Source organism: Carassius carassius, chromosome 28 (assembly GCF_963082965.1).
Source record: "Carassius carassius chromosome 28, fCarCar2.1, whole genome shotgun sequence".
Classification (NCBI taxonomy): domain Eukaryota; kingdom Metazoa; phylum Chordata; class Actinopteri; order Cypriniformes; family Cyprinidae; genus Carassius; species Carassius carassius.
In genome coordinates, this window is record NC_081782.1 from 22,557,253 (window position 1) to 22,580,885 (window position 23,633).

Genomic DNA, 23,633 nt, shown 5'->3' on the forward strand with positions numbered 1-23,633 from the left:
AGAGTCGGGGCTGTGTTAGGCGGCCAGATCGGCCAAACGTTAGCGTGAGCGGCGGGCTCGGAGCTCGGAGGAGCGGGAGGCGGGGCATTGTGAGACAGCCAGTTCGACCAAGCGCTAGCTTGAGCCTCGGGCCCGAAGCTGGAAGAAGCGAGAGGCGGCGCTGTATATGGCGAACTGTTCGGCCAAGCGCTTGCCTGGGCTGCGGGAACGGTATTAAAAGTTCCGTACGATGGGGCTGAGATGGGTGGAGGAGGCGGCCAGGAGCCTCCTTGAGCCTCAGCGCCCTGTGCTGTTGAGATTGGAGCCGCGGTGGGAGGCTGGGCTCCAGCCGACATAGCGGGTACCCCGGCGGTGGGGATCGGGGCGCGGCCCAGGCTTGCTGAGGGCCTTTTGCTGCGGCTTGATAGCCGCTGGGAGCTAGGCCTTGCGGCGGAGGATGGTGGAGTGCTTTGAGGCATATTTTGGGGTATTCCTTTCTTTTTTCCTTTCTTTGGAATTGGGGTTGACTGAGGAGAAATGTTATTATTTAGAGAGTTTGCATACAAGTCGTAAAGTTCGGATTTATTCAACTTGCTTGAAGGTATGACGTCATTTTTGGGCAGGGCCTGCCTCAGACTCGACACCGTCCATTTATCGATTGGCGGAATCGTAGGCCTGGCCGAGCGGTAGGAGGACGCGGGGGAGACGGCCGCGGTTCTCGCCGGAGGCGGCGAAGGTAGGCCTAGGCGTCTTGGTAGGCGAGTGGCTGCTCGCGTCGTAACGCGCCCGCGGGTTGGAGCCTGGGGCTCGATTTGGTTGCCACGCCGGGAAGGGGTGGCCTTGTAGCCGACTGGCTGCGGTGATGGGGCTAGAGAAGAGCTGGATGAGTCTTCGGACGAGGAATCTCGGCTTTGGGACATGGTGCTACGCGTGCGGACCAAAATGCTGATAAACCGTCAATGGATAGAGGTAAGTCAGCGATTTTTATACTATGGGATTGATTACTTGATTATGGTCCACCTGTGTTGGTTAGGCTAAGTATCTGACGCGCTCCTCCCGAATCTTATTAATAAAATTACATTTATTTTAAATTTATGGCAACCTTATTGAAACAAATATTTAAATACATAAGAAATGGCATTAAAATCTATTTTAGTTTAATGCTCATCAGCACATTCAGAAGTCCAAAAATATTACATTCTGTTTGCACTTAAGCTTTTTTTTTAAGTGCTCATTTTAAAACTACTCTGTGGTTTAATTAAGTCTAAAATATTGTTCAAATATTATTTAACACCACTGAATCAACCTCAGTACATAAACTTATACCAACAAAAATGTAAGGGGTTAAATTAGGTAGAAATATAGCTCTTTTAAAATAACAGTTGCAGGTTACAACATTTTACAGTGTATGCTACTTGTTTTCCACAAGGGATATATTTCTCAAATCAAACGTGATCTCTTCAAGGGACAAAACTGTATCATACTTGAAGAAGGTATCATCTGATAGCCTGACTAAAGTGGTTATATCCACCAATGTTGCATTAAATGTGCATGCTTTATTTGCCAAGGATTCTACAGCACTGGAAAGCTATAAATGGAAAGATAAATATGATTTAAAAGTATATTTCTAATCAATTAGAGTGCAATGACCTTCAAGGTCAGACCTGTTTGTGTTGACTCTGAACTGTGATTGCACATTTACAGATGCAACCAGACTGTACAATATCACTCATATTTGGAAATAACAGTTTGCACAATGTCTGTGATTAAATAAATCCTTAAACTTTATCTTTTCTAAGTGCGCAAAATGGAGTTATGATATTTCTTTAATCAGACTTCTGTCATTGGAAGTTAAAGTTAATTTCAAACAGTAAAGTTCAATTACAAAATAATATATAATATTTTATATAATATTCATATTATTTTAACACTACTCTGCTTCATACAGTACAACAGAAGCTTAGAATGCTTAGAAACTTTGTGAATTGAAAATATTTAATATGAATAAAAAATGAATACATGTTTGGAAAGTTAGCGTATTTGCTTACCAAGAAGACAACAGTGCAGTGAAGAGCTTATTTGAAATATGACACATGTGGTCTGTAAATAAATAAATAAGGAATTAAGGTAAACATCACTTTTGATCAGGATATTTTATGCATCACTTCCAAGCTTCGGTTTGTTCAAAAATGTGAAAATATTATATTTTGTGTATTTAGAATACATAAAATGTCAGCTAACATTTATATTCCAAAATGCTCAAATGTTCAGTCACCATCATTTCCATCACAGAATGCTGTTATACATGATGGTGTGATGTGGTGGAGATGACACTGTGGTGGGAATTTTCATTACATTACAGTACATTTAGCAGACACTTTAATCCTAAGTGATTTACAAATGAGGACAATAGAGGCAAAGTAATAATAATACTTGCCACAAGATGGCAGTCTGTCATTGATGTAAATAGTCAGCTCCGTCCTTTGCGTTTTAAACACCGTGCTTGAGACCAAAAAAAAATCACTAATCACAAAATCACAACAATAATAAATAATAACATAGATGTTATAATGTGTTAGAGCTAATGATTAAATCGGGTGGTTTGTACTTCACTGTCACTTTTAAATTGTACACACATCATGTATTAGTGAAATGAAAGTCATGACATTTGCCAAGTATGGTTACCCATACTCAGAATTGGTGCTCTGCATTTAACCCATCCAAGAGCACACACACAGCAGTGAGAAGAGAACACACACCTGGAGAAGTGGGCAGCTATATCCAGCAACTGGGGGTTCAGTGCATTGTTCAAGGCCACTTCAGCCATGGGTATTGAGGGTTGAAGAGAACGCTTTTCATTAACCCCCCAACTCCTGCCAGCACCAAGACCCAAACCTGCGACCTTTGGGTTACAAGTCCAACTCTCTAACCATTAGGCCAAAGCTGCCCCCATTACTAATAAAAAAAAAACAATTCATTGTTTTACACGTAACAAAAATAATTATGTTCACTTTATTTATTTATATATTAATTAAAGTATTAGAATAAAAGCACAGAGGACTCCCATCACTAACAAAAGGTTTTTTTTTTTTTTCCTCATGTACTGTTTATTGACAACTGTGTGTGGTTGCTAAGGAACGTGGTTGTTTCAATGCGTAAGGAACATTCCAAAAATTAACAAAGTGGATTTGATGAGTTTGAAGTCACACAAAATTGTTTTTGCCCATATAGCTATATATATATAACTCATCTCATCTCTTCCCTCTCTTTATCTCTCACTGTAGGTATCAAAGACACACATATTGTTTGTTGCACACACAAGTAATTTTTCACAACCTTGGCATCATTTATTTTGTGGATCATCTGTCTTACAACCATCTAAGAGCCCTATCCATCATGACAATTAGGCAGGAGAAACCTCACTCCTCTTTCATGCAGGGAGCACCTGTACCCAACAGGATCCCAAAGAGAGGAAAGTGGAGGCAGCAAAAGTCTCTACAAAACTTTTTGACCCAGGGAGCCAGGTACCTACAAGGAGCACCCAGGTGTGCCAGGTCTCCACAAGCAGCACTGGTGCACGGAAGGGTCCTGAAGGAGCCTATATGGAGCAGCTGTGTCTGCTGGGTACCTGAAATGAAGAAAGTTGAAACAGCAAAACCCTCAGAGTTCTTTTGCAGAAAGGGCTTGGATCCCACTGGGAGAACCCATGCCTGCTGGTTCCTGACTGGGAGGAAAGTGGAGGCAGCAGAAGCCTCGGCATTATGTCCTACAGGGAGTACCTTAAACAATATCTGAAATCTGGTTTGATACAAAACATAACAGAGGCAGAGGTAATAAAGATCATTGCTGCGCTCAAGAACTCCAAAGCTATGGATGTCCATGGTATTGACAATAACTTTTTAAAAACTCATAACGATGCCTTGGTACAACCTATTACTCTTATGGTTAATCAATCAATCAATCAAAGGGCAGTTCCAGCAACTTGGAAAGAGGCCATTATTACACCCATCTTTAAATCAGGATCAAAAACACAGGTCGCCAACTATTGGCCAATTAGCATCCTGCCAATAATTTCTAAAGTGGCTGAAAAGTGGATAGCAAAACAACTTATTGAACATCTGGATAAAGGTTTTACCCCACTGCATCGAATGCAGTTCGGTTTCCGGCCCAATCATTCCACTGAGTCAGCGAATTGCTTTCTGATTGAACAGATCAAGTATTTATTGGATAAGAGTCCTTGTGTAGGAGCTGTATTTTTAGACCTTAAAAAGGCTTTTGATACAGTAATCCATCAAGTACTGCTGACCAAACTCACACATTTTAACTTTTCTACAGATGCTACATCATGGTTTCAATCATATTTATCAAACAGAACACAACGTGTTAATATAGATGGGGTTAAATCTCCTTCCATTAGCAATCATGTTGGAGTTGCGCAGGGCTCAATTCTCGGACCTCTATTGTTCTCAATGTACATTAATGATCTTCCAGCTGCTCGTCCTGACTGTAATGTGCAGATGTATGCGGATGACGCTGTGATCTGAAAAGATAATAGCTACAAACCTTACAAATTCACTTACTAAAGTTCAAAACTGGCTAAATCAAATTTGTCTCACTCTTAATACTAAAAAGACCGTTGTGATGATGTTTACAAAAAAAAAAAAACATGTGAAGCCAAATATTTTAAAAACTGACTGTAATAAACTCATTGAACAACTTCCAACAAGAAGTAGATCTTCTGTGTTTTTGGGAGGGGAGGAATTGGAGTTGGTAGCCCAGTTCAAGTATCTTGGGGTTATACTAGATTCAAACCTCACTTTCAAAAAACACATACAAAAGGTATCTAATACCATAAAATGTAATCTACAAAATTACAAACAAATCAGATCTTACATTACAACCGAGGCTGCTAAATCATATCTTCATTGTATGGTTTTTTCCCATATTGAATACTTCTTCACAGTTTGGTCTTTTGCTGGAGTTATTGCATTAAAACCCATTGTTCAACTATATAAAAAAGCAGTCAAGATATTTGACAGGAAACCACAGTCATTTCACCTTTGTCTAATTCTTGAGAAGTATCAACTACTAAATTTTGAAAATCTTAAAATTTTTAAAAATAGCTGTCTTATTTATAAATCAATGAATGGAATCGCCCCCACCACCCCTGGGTGATTTTATCAAAAAGAGAAATAGCGAGATGAAGACTAGATAATTTAACCGGGGGGATTGTGAAGTTCTATTTAGAAAATCTTTGTTTGCACAAAATGTCCTCTCTATTAAAAGCTGCACAAATTGGAATAGTATACCAACGGTAATTAGAGAGAGCCCCACTTTTGTTTCATTTAAGAAACATCTTAAAAGATGGCTGAATAATAATCAAAAATGTAATCATTAAGTATGCAGGTAAAAATTGATAGGTAGTTTTATTTATATATTTATAATAAGCACTTTGGGATGTCTATGTACAGGCATTTATGCATTTTAAATTAATATTACAATAAGTACAATAAGGTATAGGAACTTTTATTGTTTATTTAGCTATATATGTATATTTGTTGATATGTATATTGTCTGTTTGTTTTTTGGTTTGTATTTGTTTATGTTTGGGACTACGGATAGAAATTAGCATTGTGCTAAATCCGGCGTATTTATGTTCAACTTTGATTGTAAGTTCATGAATATGCACTGTCCCATTTAAATAAATAAACTGAAATTGAAACCTGTACACACCAGGCCCCCACAAAAAGAAAAGTGGAGGCAGATGAAGTCTCAAGACTCTTACCAGGGAACCAGGTTCCCTCAAGGAGCACCAATCCCTGCTTGCTTCCAACAGGAAAGAAAGTGGATTCAAGCCTCAAACTTCTTTTCCACAGGGAGCCTGGTTCCCAAAAGGAACATTCATACCTGCTGGTTCCCAACAGAAAATAAAGTGGAAGCAGCAGAAGCCTCACACATCTTCTGCACACAAAGAACCCAATCTGTGGAGGAAGCATGCCATCTTGGCACCTGTTCAGAGAGGTTCCCCACTGGAATCACCCATGCTCTTTGGGACCTATCAAAGAGCACCCATGCTCATCAGTTCCCCACAAGGAGCACTTGTGAATGTCTGTCTACCAGAGACCACTTGTGCAGACCTCTTTCCTACATGGAGCACCCAAACCCAACTTCTCCCCTCAAGTAGCGTCCATGCATGCCTCTTTGCAAGAGGAACAAAGTTCCCAATCCAGTAGGAATAAGAGGCCATGCCCATGAAGCACAGATGATTCAAGAGGTACTTATTAAACCTGTCCAGTGTTAGATGATAATGTCTGTTCCTTCAAACGGATAATGAAGGTCTGTTTTGGCCACCTCCACTAAAGAAATGGCGTATGGAATTAGAGCCCAGAGCCTCAACAGGAGTATCAGGAGCATCGGCTTATCATCTAGTCTCTCAACTTAACTCTTAGATTTATTCAAAAGATGAAACACTGCCTTTAACTAAGCTACTATATTTTCTGAATCCTCTTTGTAAAATCCTGTTAAATTTCATTGTCCATCGTTAAGTTCATAGATCATTCATCTTGAAATTATAAATGCAATATATCTTTATTTTCCCTCTATGAGATGCCTTTTTCAACAGGAACCATTCACTCCTGCCAGGTCTCCAGAAGGAGCACCCAAGCACACCTTTTTCCAGCATGGAGCACCCCATGCTGCCTTGTCCCAAGAGATAGCACCCAAGCCTGCCATGAACCCACAAGGAGCAGCTATGCTTACCTCTTTCCCACAGACAGCTACTTTAGGGGCCGTTCACATATCGCATCTTTTGCGCGCTCATGGTTGTTATTTCCAATGTAGGCGTCGGTATGCGCACTCATAATGGAAGCGACACGTCTGTGCAAGAAACTGAACAGTATTTATATAGTTTTTCTGTTTTTTGAACTGTTAGAACTCTAGTGAATGCACGTTCACAGCAGCAGGCATTTGAAAAATTCTTCTTCTTCTTGCTTTGTGGCAGATCGCAGACTTATAAGTGCATTACCGCCACCTATCTCTCAAGTGGACCATTGACACTCCTAATTGAGATTGTAGATAGAGTGTCAATGGTACACTTGAGAGATAGGTGGCGGTAATGCACTCATTTGACCTAGAAGTATGCCTATAGTAAATTTCAAACAATATTTGAATTAAATAAAACAGTCCACCATGTTTATTGATATATTACCGTATATACATTTTTTGTATGTATGACCAGGGAAAGACTGGGGGTGAAAAATTGCACTATATATTCTCCCAAATAGGCCCACCACAACTACAAACAGTTGCTACTATCTCACAATATTACAGCAATCCTGTCGCATTTATTGCAAATAACATCAAAAATCCCATGGTGACCTTGCTGACAAGGACAATAGAAATATGAGATGCATACGATTATTTTACCACAGATTTGCATCCGCTTAAAGAATTAAAAGTAAAAGTCACCATTCTCTATTGAATGGGTAAGTGCAAGTCAGACTTTTTGTTTCGAAAAAAGAAGCCAGGCCTAATAGGCCATACTGTAACACATGAATAAGTTACAGTTTTTTTTCTTTTCTTTTACCTTTCCCATTTTCATGACAGGACCAGGACCAGACAATATGGGAATGGATTCAGCTTTTTTTTTTTTTTTTTTTTGCTTTTGTTCACTTAAAAATATAATTCATGATTTGAATAAAATAAATTTTTTAAAGAATCATTTATTTATTAAGTCAAAGTTTTTAAACTTGTAAAACTCTTCTCTGAGTAAAAGTAATGGTAATAGTCAGACAGGAAAGACAGTCCAAATGTGCAGCATACTGCATTTATTTATGTAAGGCATTGGTTACAAGTTAGAACAACAGAACTGTAGAGATATCTAAATAATTTAGCACAAAATGTCAAAAGTCAAAATGAAGATTACATACAGCAATAGAAAAACTGTACAATTATTTATGACACTGGACCCTCCCTACACATTGTCCCCTGAACTGTATTTGGACACTTACAAAGTATTAATCATATTAATGTCCTGTTAATAATTTATTAGACATTGATACATCCTAACTAAGGCTAAAATGTCCATACACATTTTAGGGTCACTATACATGCAGCAGATCATAGAGCACATTCATTGCTAAGAACGTGCTTCACACGCCAGCAAATAGGACAAACAATCCATTACACCATGGATTCATCTCCTCTTGTGTCATTTCTGCCTGCAAGAATGACATTTTCAGACTTGCAGAAGTGATTCAGTTAAAAGAAGAAGGGTAAGTGAGAGCTCCGCTAACATCTGGAGGCACAAAGACAGAGAGAAAGTGTATGAAAGACAATCACAAATGATGATCACTTGTGTTCACCTCTGAGATGCTGCTAGCATCTATTAGGTCTGGTTTATGCTTTTAAACCACACAGCTGATCATCTTAAATCAGAATGGGATCCATTTATTGTGCAAAGCATCAAACACTGGCAGTCACTCCTTTCTTTTTCTGCCCATTGACTATGATCTCCAGGACATGGGTGAGGTCCATCATCTTGGTGAGCATCTCCATGATATCAGGATGTTCTTTAGCCCCTGTGATGAACTCCTCCAACGTCAACTCACCTGCAAAAGTTTAGGCATTCGATTATAAGAGTGAATCCTTTCCAGGTCAGATTTGAACACAAAATTAAAATAAGAAAAAATTAATTATATAGTTATTAAATATACTAAATAAAAATGCAAACATAATATTGAACAGATTAATGTAACATGAAGAAAAGAAAAATAACAGAATGATCTAGACACGCACAATATGATTCCAAAATGTAATTGGTTATATTATTGTTTATTTTTATTATTATATTGATGTAGACTGACCTAACATCTTACCACAGGAATTTGTTCTCTGTATATGGATGCTGTAATAAATATTAATTTTAATACATAACCTTGTTCTTTTCCTAGTTCTATAAAAAAAATCTAAACCTTGACCCTTGTTAATTGCAGTAGTGGTGTTAGCCTAATGGTTTTAGATTGGGGCTGATTATACTATACAAAGCTTGCAGGTTTAATCCTGAACAGAAAAGACTCGTAGAATGCAACACAGTTGTCACTTTGAGCATAAAGCACAGTAAACAATACAGTGGACAACAGGAGGAATTAATGTTATGTACATTTTTCCAAATAAAATATTCCAGTTGAAATATTATGTTGCAGGTTAATATGATCTAGAAGCTCTCACCTTCATTGTTGACATCAATCCTCTCATAGATCAGAGACACAATATCATCTGGAGGGATGTCATAACTCCGGGTAATGTCCTGGATGGCCTGCGCAAAGATGAAAAATAATAATATTTATTCCTTTACCAACATCGTCTTACTGACACAGTACAATAAAAATCACTGTCTTGGAATGCATACAAATACAAAATACTTTTTCTTAAGTTGCTACTATAATATTCTATTTAAAGATACAAAGTCATTCATCAGTTTTTCACAAGAAGAAATAATAGAAAGTGTGAAAAATATTTTTTTAAATGATGTAGGTCCTCATGAGAAGAGTCATATCAAGTTTGAATCCAAATATTTTATTCTATATGGAGTGGGTTGCCTCATGGAGGTTTTCATGTTGTGACCACAAAATCAGTTAAATACTACTTGGTTTATCTCCATAATACTGGAAACTTTTGCTTGAAGAATAAATGTGATATATGTGAATTTCTACTATGGCATGTAACTGAAAAACATAGCTATTATGAGATGATATGATTGAGTGCACCTTTAAAACTGAACTGTAGTCTGGACCAGTGATCGTACACAAGAGGAAACAATGAATAAAGAAAAAAAGGATATATTACTTTGAATATGGTCTCCATTTCATCTCTGTCAATCTTGCCGTTTCCGTCCTGATCAAAGAGTTTGAAGTACCACTTCAGCTTCTGGTTTATCTCTCCTTTCAGTAGAAGACTTACAGCTGCAATGTATTCTACAAAATCTATATAGCCATCCTGTGGAAGAAAAAAACAGGAAAAAGAAAAAAATATATATGAATATATAATATATACAAATTATAACATTAATTTTAAAAGGGCCTTTCAAGTAGGATGCATTCTTACACCGAACAATTAGAGCACAATAAAAACAGAACAGAATGCAGGGATCTTGAGTTTAAAAAATACAGGGTCACCAGCATAGTCTATGTCCATGCACACCATCCGCAAGCAATAACATTTTATTAATAAAAATGTAATTGCACTTGTACCAGCAGGTTTCAAAAAGTACTTGAATCAAACTTATGTTGACCATTTTTCTTATCAAAAAGTGGCACATATGCGATCTGAGCATACATTGTGCACATGGTTAGAAAAATCTGACTAAGCCCCTACAGTCACTTCACAGAGTACATTATGTTCCTGGATCAACACCCTTACCGATCCTGGAACAACATTCCAATTAACCAATCAGAACTGAGGTGCTTCTACACCCTTGTTATTCAGCTATCATTTCACACTGATTTTATGGAAAAAATTATTGGTTAGTTTTGGGGTAGGTTTTTGGACAATAATGTTGATCCAGGACCAACAAAAGATGTTGACCCTACACCTTCATTGCTAATGATGACATTTGCATCATGCACAACTAAATATGCTTAAAAAACTAAATATGGCCTTTATTTTTAATAGATGCTAACCCACACTAAACGTATCCACATGTCTGAAAACGCCTAAAGCACCTTACTGCGTAAGCATAAAACGTGATAAAAGATAACTGCGATAATACTGACAGACCAGACGTAATAAAGTTCTCACACCATTTTTCTGGCACAATCATTTTATTAGCAAAATATTCCACCACTCACTCTGTGTGTCCAGGTCAATGGTCTAATACGCAACTTTTAAGATCAACTAAATGACCAATCTTCATAATATCCATAAATGTTCCATTCACACATTTCTCTCACCCCATCCATGTCAAAGGTGAAGAAGACTTGATCCACATAGCTGTTGGCTTCCTCAGTCATCCCCTGCATCTGCAGCATGGTCTTCAGTTCGAAGAGCGTGATGAGACCTGATGGCGATTCCCTCATGAACTTGTTGTACCAGTGGTGCATGTCCTCAGCCAAGACTTCATCCAGGCTGGATCCGTGGGCACCCATACCTCCTCAGAAAGCCTCTTTCTAAATGAAATGTAGAATTGGTCTGTCAGATCCAGAAGTCCAACAGTAGCTGCAGTTTACTGAGTATGAGCTGTGAACAGTTTGCTGCTCCAGTCCAGGATTGACTGTTGATGACGGCACAGAGTCTAAAGCCCTATAGACTAGACAACTAAAAGGAGAGATAACACTTTAATTGGATAACTGTTGAAATCTTCCAAGAACTAAAGGACATCTATGGCTGTCAAAGAGGGAAACCGGAAAGTCTCCAGATGGACTTACCCCTCCCCCTTTGGAGGTCATGATTCGCAGTGTTCCTGAACTTCCTGACCTTGTCTGCAAGGGCTTAGCGTAGAATGATAAATCACTTTCCATGGAAAGGTCAAGATCTGGCCAATAAGCTTAAATGTTCTTGGCATCTCTGAGAAAACCCCGCCCGGGGTGATTTTGTTTTGTTTTTTTGTGGGATTTCTTGGGATGCAGAGTTCTTGTCAAGGGAAACCCTTTAAAGAAGGCTATTTTTGAGTCCAGCAAAGGTCAATGTGGAACGTAACTAGGGCGAAGGATATTTTAAGTAATAGTTAAAACTGTATCAAGAGATACAATCTGTATCAAGGGGCCAAATATAGCTGGGCTCTCCTAAATCGCTGTCTAGTAAGTAATTAAGGCAAGTGCATGGTAATATTATCATTGTTTGCATTTAGAGTTTGACATTTCTGTGAACTCATCCTGCCCCATTTGTGCTTCAGACTTCAATTATAATTTGTTGAGAAGAGGTGTGCAATTAAATCTCTGAATGATCAGACAGATTGTTCCGTTTTAACATTTATATATATATATATATATATATATATATATATACAGTACAGACCAAAAGTTTGGACACACCTTTTCATTCAAAGAGACTATGAAAATTGTAGATTCACACTGAAGGCATCAAAACTATGAATTAACACATGTGGAATTATATATGGAATTATATACATAACAAAAAAGTGTGAAACAACTGAAAATGTCATATTGTAGGTTCTTCAAAGTAGCCACCTTTTGCTTTGATTACTGCTTTGCACACTCTTGGCATTCTCTTGATGAGCTTCAAGAGGTAGTCACCTGAAATGGTCTTCCAACAGTCTTGAAGGAGTTCCCCGAGAGATGCTTAGCACTTGTTGGTCCTTTTGCCTTCTGTCTGCGGTCCAGCTCACCCCTAAACCATCTCGATTGGGTTCAGGTCCGGTGACTGTGGAGGCCAGGTCATCTGGCGCAGCACCCCATCACTCTCCTTCTTGATCAAATAGCCCTTGATGCCTTCAGTGTGACTTTACAATTTTCATAGTCATGAAAATAAAGAAAACTCTTTGAATGAGAAGGTGTGTCCAAACTTTTGGTCTGTACTGTATATATATATATATATATATATATATATATATATATATATATATATATATATATATATATATATATATATATATATATATATATATATATATATATATATATATATATATATAATGTTATGTTAGCATGTTTTAAAGTACACAAAAGAAAAATAAACTTTTTGCAAAACTTGACAAAATTACAGCTTAATTGTTTTCATAATATTTGACACAATTGTCAAGTTTTTTTTAAATAATGACATTTTACAGACAATAAATGTTATTATTTAATACTGCATGTCAGTAGCTGTGATTAAAACTAGTAAAAATAAAAATAAAAATTAATTAATTAAAAGGTATATTTCATTGGCATTTAACCCTTTTTAGCCAAAGCTAAAGATTCATTTCTAACTCAACCCCAAGTGTCATGTTTATCCAACACAGCTGACCCATCTGCAACCCTGATCTCTGATCTGCATGAGCTTTCACTGGCATGTGCATGATCCATTCAGGAACAAAAGTGCAACCTCACTGAGATTAAATGCAGAGGATAAATCAATCAGACTATCAAAGATCAGTTTCCCGTTATAGTAAATCTGGCTTCAGACTATTAACTATTTCCAAAACAGATTAAATTAATTCTTTTGAGATTCTTGGGACTTCTTAAATAACATCCCCTGCAATATACAACCAAATAAAATGATATCAATTGATGCTAAATATAGAACATTCTGTAATATTGCTAATTTTGCAGTATTTTTATTTAAGTATTTATTGGTTAAATGTTTCTCATTTGATATTTTAATTTATATAAAAATCTATTATTTTTTTACAATTTTAGTTTACAAAAACAGTTTTAATGTTGAACATTTTTTAAAAAACAAACAGTATACAGTAAACAAAAATGTGACTGATTGGAAACAGTTACTATTTATACATACTTTTTGTTGAAAAAATTTCACTGGAAGCCATTTGCTCAGGATGTTCTATTTATAAAAACAGGAGTAAGTAAGAGGTAAAGTTGATTAATTGGACAGATGGCATGGCCAAATCATGCCACCCTCATCAATCTGATTTAAGCAGAAGTATGCTGATTACTGAATTAAATCTCCTGTTTTAATTCTCATTATCTCAATTTAATTAAGACTTTTACTTTACAAAATGTTCAACATACACACTCAGTCATTATGGGTTAAATTGTTTAGTAACAGATCATTGCTTGGTTGGCATGATGAAATAATTTTTGCCTATGTTGTTATAAAGAAGCTTTAGCGGTGTCATCTGTATAGTGTAATATTTTTAATAGATGATATTATTAGTGGAAGGGGTAAATTTTATCTATAATAAAAAGGTTTATCAACGGCACAAAAGTGAATCTGTTAAACAGCAAATTAAAGTGATGTAGTTACGTGGATGTAGCAGAGATTGGGTTGAGTAACCACTGGCACCAGATACTAAACACAAAACTAAGGCTGCAAAAGAGCAGTACCGCCCCCTACAGGACACAGGAAACAAACTCATGCAGAGTGAACACTAGGAATGTACCGAAACAAAATCTGATATTAATATACGATTATGTGATTGCTTGACAACAATACTGATAGCTGGTGGCTAATTCATTACAATGAGTGTCAGTTTAACAGATTAAATATGAACAATTATAAAACAAAGAATGCGAGAAGTGATCGAGTTGTAGCTTGGCTTTAATGTGACGGAGTTTCGCCATTTTAGATAGACAGAACAGAGTATTTGCGATATAATCGATCAAAAAATGTAATAGAAATGTTTATTAACTTAACCTGGTTTCATGTATCCAAAATTTGAGGTGACTGTTTAGGTCTCGAGACGCTTTAAAGATGACTTCCACATGAAAAGTCTGAAGTACATATTCATTCTCATACATGTGCTTGATAATGAACGTGTCTTGTGGGTTTTCATTGGTTCAACTGTAACATTATAAAGCGACAAGAACACTCTTCTGTTTCAGTCATGCTGCACAGATGTGCTGTTTTCGCCAAATCAAAGCGTAAATACACATAGAAAACATATCCTTGTTGTGTCGCGGCTAAAACAGAAAAGTGTAAGCTGCCTGTGTTCAGCTCATATTCTCCAAAATAGTGCTGTGGAGAGATACAGAGGAAACAAATTGTTGAATAAAGTTGTTATTTTAGTTTTCTTCATGTCATGAAAAGGTTCTCTAAACGAGCTATTAACCTAATCATCTGAATCAACTAATTAACTCTAAACACCTGCAAAAGATTCCTGAGGCTTTTAAAAACTCCCAGCCTGGTTCATTACTCAAAACCGCAATCATGGGTAAGACTGCCGACCTGAGTGCTGTCCATCATTGACACCCTCAAGCGAGAGGGTAAGACACAGAAAGAAATTTCTGAACGAATAGGCTGTTCCCAGAGTGCTGTATCAACGCACCTCAGTGGGAAGTCTGTGGGAAGGAAAAAGTGTGGCAAAAAACACTGCACAACGAGAAGAGGTGACCGGACCCTGAGGAAGATTGTGGAGAAGGACCGATTCCAGACCTTGGGGGACCTGCGGAAGCAGTGGACTGAGTCTGGAGTAGAAACATCCAGAGCCACCGTGCACAGGCGTGTGCAGGAAATGGGCTACAGAGAAGCAGCACTGGACTGTTGCTCAGTGGTCCAAAGTACTTTTTTTGGATGAAAGCAAATTTTGCATGTCATTCGGAAATCAAGGTGCCAGAGTCTGGAGGAAGACTGGGGAGAAGGAAATGCCATAATGCCTGAAGTCCAGCGTACAGTCAGTGATGGTCTGGGGTGCCATGTCAGCTGCTGGTGTTGGTCCACTGTGTTTTATCAAGGGCAGGGTCAATGCAGCTGGCTATCAGGAGATTTTGGAGCACTTCATGCTTCCATCTGCTGAAAAGTTTTATGGAGCTGAAGATTTCTTTTTTTAGCACGACCTGGCACCTGCTCACAGTGCCGAAACCACTGGTAAATGGTTTACTGACCATGGCATTACTGTGCTCAATTGGCCTGCCAACTCTCCTGACCTGAACCCCATAGAGAATCTGTGGGATATTGTGAAGAGAAAGTTGAGAGACGCAAGACCCAACACTCTGGATGAGCTTAAGGCCGCTATCAAAGCATCCTGGGCCTCCATAACACCTCAGCAGTGCCACAGGCTGATTGCCTCCATGCCACGCCGCATTGAAGCAGTCATTTCTGCAAAAGGATTCCCGACCAAGTATTGAGTGCATAACTGAACATAATTATTTGAAGGTTGACTTTTTTTGTATTAAAACAATTTTCTTTTATTGGTCGGATGAAATAAGCTAATTTTTTGAGACGGGCATTTTGGGTTTTCATGAGCTGTATGCCAAAATCATCAGTATTAAAACAATAAAAGACCTGAAATATTTCAGTTGGTGTGCAATGAATCTAAAATATATGAAAGTTTAATTTTTATCATTACATTATGGAAAATAATGAACTTTTATCAATTTTTTGAGAAGGACCTGTATATGTGCACCTCTCTCTTTTTTTTGATGATATCCCCAAACAAAGATCACGGTTTAAAGTTTTGAACTTGATTCAGAATAATCCTCCAAAACATGTTTTATCTGAGCTCCATCAGCGAGCTGTGGATGAGGCTCTGCAGAGTAAAAATGGACATCTGGTCCTTGTCCTGCATTTTCTTCTGTCAGTGGAATCTAATTCTGTTCTTCTACAAAGTCTAGTGAAACAGACAGATAGCAGCTCTACCAGCAATAACAAAACAGCTGAGTACATCAAGAAGAAGATCAGCACCAGTCGCTCTCCAGAGAAATCTATCAATCTTTTCCACTGTTTAAATGAGCTAGGTGACCATTCACTAGTGGAGAAGGTACAAGGTTATGTGAAATCTGGAACACTGAGTGAGGCCAAATTCTCTTCATCTCAGTGGTCGGCTGTAGTTTTTTTGTTGTTGACATCAGAGACAAAGTTGGATGAGTTTTATCTTAATAAATTTGTTGGAAGAAAAAGTAAATCTGAAAATGTGAAAGTTCTTCAGAAGCTTCTGCCTGTGGTTAAAGAATCCAGATCAGTTCAGTAAGTATCTCTGAGAACAATTACTTCACTGTTAAAAGGATATTCCACCCATAATGCAAACCAGTATGAGTTTCTTGCTTTTGTGCATAATAAAAGATGATATTTTGAAATGTTTCTTCTTTTGTGTTCAGCAGAAGGAGGAAACTCATACAGGTTTAGAACAGCTTGAGAATGAGTAAATGATGACAGAATTGTCATTTTTGGGTGAACTATCCTCAAGGCTAGAATACACTACACAACTTAAAAAAATATATATTTCAAAACGACTGAGGATCATACTCTACCAGACTTTAAAGTCGTTCTCATCACAACAAACTTACGTAGGCCTTGTTCCTTGGAGATGCGCAGGGCCGCTGCTGGCCAAATGGGTGCCCTAAGCAGGATTGCATTGTTGTGCCCCCCTTCCTCAAATATGATGATGAAAAAAACACCTACTATAGGGGTGAAAAAATAACTTTAATCAAATAAAAAACTAAATGAATAAATTGTATTTTTTCAAATTACAATTGTAGCTCTCGACAGTTACCTATGGCTATAACTTTATTATGACTCTAATTTATTTTATAGTCTCAAGCATTCAGAAATCATGCAAAAGGAAATTAAGCAGTTTTACTATGATAAAACCATGGTTTATTTTTGTAAGGGTTGTGATATGCATGTTTTTTGTTGAAGAAATTATAAAGGCTGTGTCATCTATAGCAAAAAGGTGGCCAAAAATGAAAGATTAAGTGAATATGAATTCAATGTTTGGCCAGTAGCCTAAACAAGGATTTGATTGTCCTGTAAGTGTAACAGCAGCAATTACATGGCATCTGGCTCCCTTTGCAGGCATTTGTAATAATGTACATAAATTGTTTATTTTGTATTTGCCTACATTATGTATTTTAACAGTTTTATTATTAACCAATCATTATTGCCTCATTGTTTTTTTATATAATGCATTTTAAGTAATTTTAAAGGCTATTGATGGCTTAGCTCTTTTTTATAGCAACAACATAATCAAAGAAATATTACAGTATATTAATACTTTGTCAATTATTATTTGAAGTAACAAAACCATGGTTAATTTGCAGTAGCCATGGCAACAAGAACGATGATTTGCGATGTTATTGTTAAAACCATGGGTAATTTTCATAAAAAAAAAAAAAAACGTTCACAGGAATGTGTCTGAAAATGATAAATGGGCCTATTTTTTACCTATATGATTTATAATTTATTTTAATATATATTAACAATGTATAAGGTGTAGCTGACACCTAAATTAACACATATCAATTGTTTTATGACTGCAAGTCTTTCTCCTCAAATGCTATTGAGTTTCAAATTTGCGTTTGAGCCCATGTGAAAAAGTAGCATAATTTACATATGATTTACAGTTTATTTTAATAAATATCCAACATTCAATTCAATTGTGCTTTATAGCTGTCACCTAGATGAACAATTACAGTTGTTTTTATGACTGTAAGTCATTCTCCTCAAATGCTACTGACGTTAGAAAAGTGTATACCAATATCGCATGTAACTTTAGAGACGGTCCCTAAATTTGAGACTGGAACATCTAACGTCAAGCCAACTTTTTTTATTATTATTATTGTTTTACTCTCTTCAGTTTTCTTTTCTCTGCGCCGGATTGCTGATGTCCTTTACCCGGACATAGATGTTCATCCATCAATTATGAACATTCAGCCGAAAACATGAGGTGCAACCGGTCACGAGCGTGGATGGGAGAATGGTGGAAGTTTTTTTTTTTTTTTTTGAGCAACTGGGATGGTGCCCCCTCTGGGAGTTGGTGCCCTACGCAGACTGCGTACTCTGCGTATAGGGAGCGACGGCACTGGAGATGCGTGACAAATGATAAAAGTATGCATCTTCAAATCGTCTCAAAATATCAAATGTTTGTTATCATCAGACTAGATGGAATCATAGTCTGAAGTTTAAAAGTCTGTGACCACCATACATTATGTTTTCTATTAAATCTGTCAACTTAAATATGCAGACAGGTTCTAAATTTCAGAAACTAGCATCAACTTCTCCGGACTGTAAATCAGGGCAAAAATCGTTTATAGTCTATTCCAGCCTTGACAGAACATACAGAAAATAAAAGTTACAGAAAAATAATTTGTTATCAGTTTGTGATGTTTAACAAGTGTGTTCTCTACAGGTTGTGTGATTGTGACATCACAGATGAAGGTTGTGCTGCTCTGGCTTTAGCTCTGAGATCAGACTCCTCACACCTGAGAGAACTCAACCTGTCTGATATTAAACTAGGAGACTCAGGAGCAAAACAGTTATCTGCTGGACTGGAGAATCTGCACTGTAAACTGGAAATACTGTGGTAAGAACATCTCTATCTAAACCTTTGTCTCTCTAAAGCTTTTAAAGTAAATGTTATACATTTTATAATCATTAACAATTACCACACTACATCTGACCCCAAAATGACTCTTCATTTATCTCACATATCATCACATCTTATGATCTCCTACTCCTGTTTTTAAACCCCAATAACCATTTACCGTAAGTTCTGCTTTTTGCTTTTTAAGAAATACTCCTTTAGGGTCTTATTTTTGTACTTGCTCTGAAAGCAAAATTAATATGTTTGATCCTTCACTAGAGCAGTTGGTCGTACAGTAATTAACAATCTAAAACAATGACAGTCCTTCCTCTGACAGATCTTGGACGGATGTTGAAAAACTAGTGAAGAATGTGTAATTGCTCTCAGGTTAAGGAATTGCTGTGTCACGGATAAAGGTTGTGCTGCTCTGGCTTCAGCTTTGAGTTTAAACCCATCTCACCTGAGAAAACTGGACCTGTCTATGCATGAACTAGGCAATTCAGGAGTGAACCTGCTGTCTGCTGGACTGGAGAATCCTCACTGTAAACTGCAAACATTGATGTAAGATCATAGGACTCACACACATACTGTAACAATGTAAACTAGGGATTTACAAAGTAAAACTGGAGTTTTTACTCCAAACCTAATCAAAACACATAAAAAAAATAATCAGAGTGTTCAGGATTTCTTTAAACTATCAGGCAGGTGTGCTGGAGCAGGGATGGAACTAAACCCAGGTAAAAAATAAGTACACTTCCATAATGTGATTCAAGTGCTCTATATTCACGCTAATTTTGTACTTGATATATTAAAAATGATTATTTAGTACTTCTTAAGATAAACTTGAGATTAAGTAAGTGTACTCAACTGTGCTATTTTGAGACATCATGAATATGACCTAAAATGCGCTTTTAACATACAAAAAAATGTATTTAGTTGGATTGCCCAAATTTTTAAAAATGAGGTTTTCAACAATGCTGCAGATTCCAGACATCATAGCTTTAGACAAGCAGCATGTCACGGCACTCCATAAACATTATTTCAAGATCAGTGCATCAGTTTATATGGTGTTTGAATTGAGATAAACTACTCTAAATATCTATATGCGATTTACTGTGCTTTACTAATGTTTCAGAAAGTTTCAATCCAAAACGTTGCACAAAGTATACTGTGTATACTGTTAACATAAGCATAAGTGGAATTTCTTACAAAAACTGAATAGATTGATCTTGAACTAAAACAAATCTGCTTGTTCTATTCTGCTAGTTGAGATCTTCACAACCATATAGCAGGACTATCTCTTATGTATGATGCTTTTACAGATCACTTTTCAAGTAAAGTTGTATTATCTTTTTTCATGCCATTAAAATTAGCAATTTGCAATTTATGGACATTTTTGTCAGCAAACTTTAAGGCAAATGTTAATAGTAAACAAACTTTCCTTGTCCATGTCTTTGCTCCTACCGCTGTTTTATTAAGCCTTATCCTCAAATCTGTCCCACAAGATCCACTTTCCTGCAGAGTTTAGCTCTAACCCTGATCAAACTCACCTGAGCATGATAATCAGTATCTTCAGGATCATTAGAAAATCACAGGTATGTGAGTTTCATCAAGGTTGGCGCTAAACTCTGCAGCGCATTGGCCCTCCAGGACAAGATTTCAGGAACCCTGCCTTAAACCATTGGATTAAAAAACTCTGATTCATATAGACTGTTTCATCAGGCGCACATTCATGATGTGAAGTTAACTTCTGGGCTGTGTTTGTTTATCGGTCTGGCTCCAACTACAAACACAGTTAAAGTGATGAGTAGACTGAAGTTTGGCTCAGGTTGTTGTGCTGTGGGATGTGATGTTTTCCATATATCGATTTATTTGTGGCAGCCCGCCACATCAAACTGACCACCACAAATAGATTTTCCAAAAATCTTTGACTTTGTTGAATAAACATGAGCACTGTCCATTTTAAAATCGCATAACGCATAACAGCCACAAAGGGGGCGCTCGCGAGCACCCTTTTGAATGCTAAAATGAGGAATGAGGTACCTCAATAGGTGGCCTGCGGGCCACATCCTGGCTGAGAGAAAAATGTTTACCCGCACTAATTTCAAATAATGTGACATGAAAATTAAAACCCAGCATTATAAAGTGATATTAACTTACATTGTGTCTATACCGGACGCGTGTGGCACGGTGCAACAAAATACAATAGAACTTATTATAATCAGTGATGCTTTCTACACTGGATAAGTGTACAAATCGCGAAAGAAAACTGCTGATTCGTTGTAATTATGATGTGCTGACACAAAGTTCAAATGATTTGCGATACTTTGTCGAGAACAGTGTAGATACGATGTAAAAGCAAAAAAACATGGTAAATGTGAAGTAAAGAAAAGTATACACAGAAAATAGATGATTCAAATATGAATGGACTGAAGAGTTTTGAGTGAGTGAGGGAGTGAGTGAGTGAGTGATACCATCTTTGTTATGGATGTTGGTTTGCAGTGAGTTAGCAATTTTAATGTAAGTTTGCTTTAGCCTAAATAATTTTCAAGATCTGAGGTAAAAATATCTGTTGTTGCTTTCACTATGGCTGTAATGATCCCGCAAAATAATATTACAACTCAGACTTTTAACACTGAATAAAGCACATACTGTAAGCATTACCTGAGATTATCACGGTCATATTTTGTATGTTGTTCCTGTTGCGACGTCGAAGAAAATATTAACTAAAACAGAAATCCATGTCACGTATTGTCACGTGTCACTGTCGCGGAAGGTTAGTATAAAAACTGCACAGAGAAGATACTTTTTATTGCGTCATGTCTGGTTGGGACACAGTTTGATCCCCCCCCCCCCCCCCCCCCCCAAAACAAATCTAAGTATAAAAATATAAATTTACAGAGAAGAGAGAAGAGATCCAGTCTGAAGATGAGCTGACAGACCTGATAATTTAATCTGTAATTAGGGAAAGTGGAGAGAAGAGATTCAGTATGGAGATGAGCAGGAACAGTTGATTTTCATGGCAGACATGTAGATCCAGATTTTTTGTTTGTTGGTTTGTTTTTAATATTAAACAGGCAAAGTTCTTCTGTATCTAAATGCAAAAATGTTCATAATTGTTTGAATAAAACGCACTACTGGGGGGAAAAATCTGAATTTTTATCTTGTGACCATCTTTTGATTATTTTAACAAAAGCAACAATAATATAATAATTTTAATAATAATAATAATAATAACGTAATAATAACGCAACTGACCTATAGGTATATATAGGTCAGTTGCCCTTGGCTTGGTATTGTTGACAGAATTCTTCAGCGAAAACTGATTGAGGAACCCTGCCCTACGGTCTCGTGGACTTAACGGATATGCGCATGCGGCAGCCTTTGTAAGTCCGCAAAACCGAAAGTGCACATGAAGACTTCCATTTGGGACAGGGCCTTTCACTGATGATGTCAAGCTGCCTTCAGATCACTGAGTTTCCACACATTTTTTTTTATCAATATTTGCAAATCTTCTTTCCTAATAATGTGTTAATTAGCAAGTTCCATAGCTAAATGCATCTAAAGTGTAAAGGCTAAAAAACTGCTCATCACCCCATGGAAGAGAGGGTCGGGGTGAGCAGAGCTCATAAGCATTTAAATGGACCGAAACGAATCGCCGTGAACAGAGCCGTTTTGAGAAGATAAAAGGGCTGTTGTTTTACACTAACATTGAGAAATTTTAAATTTTAAGTGTGTTATAGACTTTTCATTAAGAACCTAAAGAATCATATAAACTTGTGAAAAATGGGCATGCGATGACCCCTTTATGTTTGGTCCACAAAAGCATGCATGCACAGAAACATTTGTTTATGTTTTTGCTGTTGAAACCATTTATATGAACAAAACAAGTGATTGATTTGCACTTTAAATGTGTTCTTCCTTTCTAATAATGGAATCACTGCTAAAGTGATCTATGATGATCTACAAAGACTAACATAGCGGACATGCTGGCTTCTGAACCTCCATAATGACTTTGCTTAACCACCTCTCAGACCCCTCCATCCACCCTGGCACCCAGTCTACAGTCACTGACAACCAATGCCCCAGACCACTGCATGATACAAAGCACATGCTGCGTGCACAGAACAACATTGTGGGACGTGCACCGTCTGATATCACAATGCCAGGGCTTGTAATGCCATGGAGCAAAAGGGGGAAAATGCCAATATATTTCCATGACACATCATGTGCTGCACAACGCAACATCAGAGCCACTGACGAGACACTGAAGCAAGCGTCATGCCAGCAGCAAGATGTGGCAAAACATGGGCCAAGGCGAGCTAAACCCAGTCGCCGCCCACGAAGCAAAGAGACTGCCCTGTCCAACCAAAGACAACCCTCGCTTGTTTCTTCCTCCCCTTTCTCTCTCTCTCTCTCCCTGTTATCTGTACCAGGATGCTGCTGTGGTTTGCCGTGCTGTGCTGTCAGCCAACGAGAGGACAGCTGCCAACGAGAGAACCACAGAGACTCCTGATCACCGACGACAGAGCACACTACCCCAGCACCGTAACCCAATACAGCTGGACAGGTGTCCGAAGGAGAGAGGAATCCCTCACTCACACTGAGGCCGATGTCAAACACATGTTCAGCCAACATGAGAAAGTGACTGTTACACAAATGGAGTTAGGTGGACACCACCACCGCTCCAAACAGTTCCCGGAAGCTTTGCCCAGAGCCGCTGCTGCCACCAGAACGT

General features: G+C 37.7%; 1 protein-coding gene across 1 annotated transcript; it reads right to left on the reverse strand.

Annotated features, from left to right (window-relative positions):
* Positions 1–7,790: 7,790 nt before the first annotated feature.
* On the reverse strand, positions 7,791–11,306 carry LOC132108200 (guanylyl cyclase-activating protein 1-like). The gene is made up of 4 exons (XM_059514819.1): positions 10,929–11,306; positions 9,826–9,975; positions 9,208–9,295; positions 7,791–8,588 (listed from the first exon to the last, which is right to left on the reverse strand). Exons 1-4 carry the CDS (start codon positions 11,121–11,123, stop codon positions 8,443–8,445), a joined length of 579 nt encoding a protein of 192 aa, XP_059370802.1. The 5' UTR covers positions 11,124–11,306; the 3' UTR covers positions 7,791–8,442.
* Between the last annotated feature and the right edge of the window lie 12,327 nt (positions 11,307–23,633).

What these genes read in the sequence shown, in the direction of transcription:
- LOC132108200 (XM_059514819.1), bottom strand. Translation starts at nt 11,123, where the DNA reads ATGGGTGCCCACGGATCCAGCCTGGATGAAGTCTTGGCTGAGGACATG. An exon ending in TCACCTTTGACATGGATGGG is followed by an intron (nt 9,976 to 10,928) that starts GTGAGAGAAATG and finishes TTTCTTCCACAG; the next exon opens with GATGGCTATATAGATTTTGT. An exon ending in AAATGGAGACCATATTCAAA is followed by an intron (nt 9,296 to 9,825) that starts GTAATATATCCT and finishes ATCTTTGCGCAG; the next exon opens with GCCATCCAGGACATTACCCG.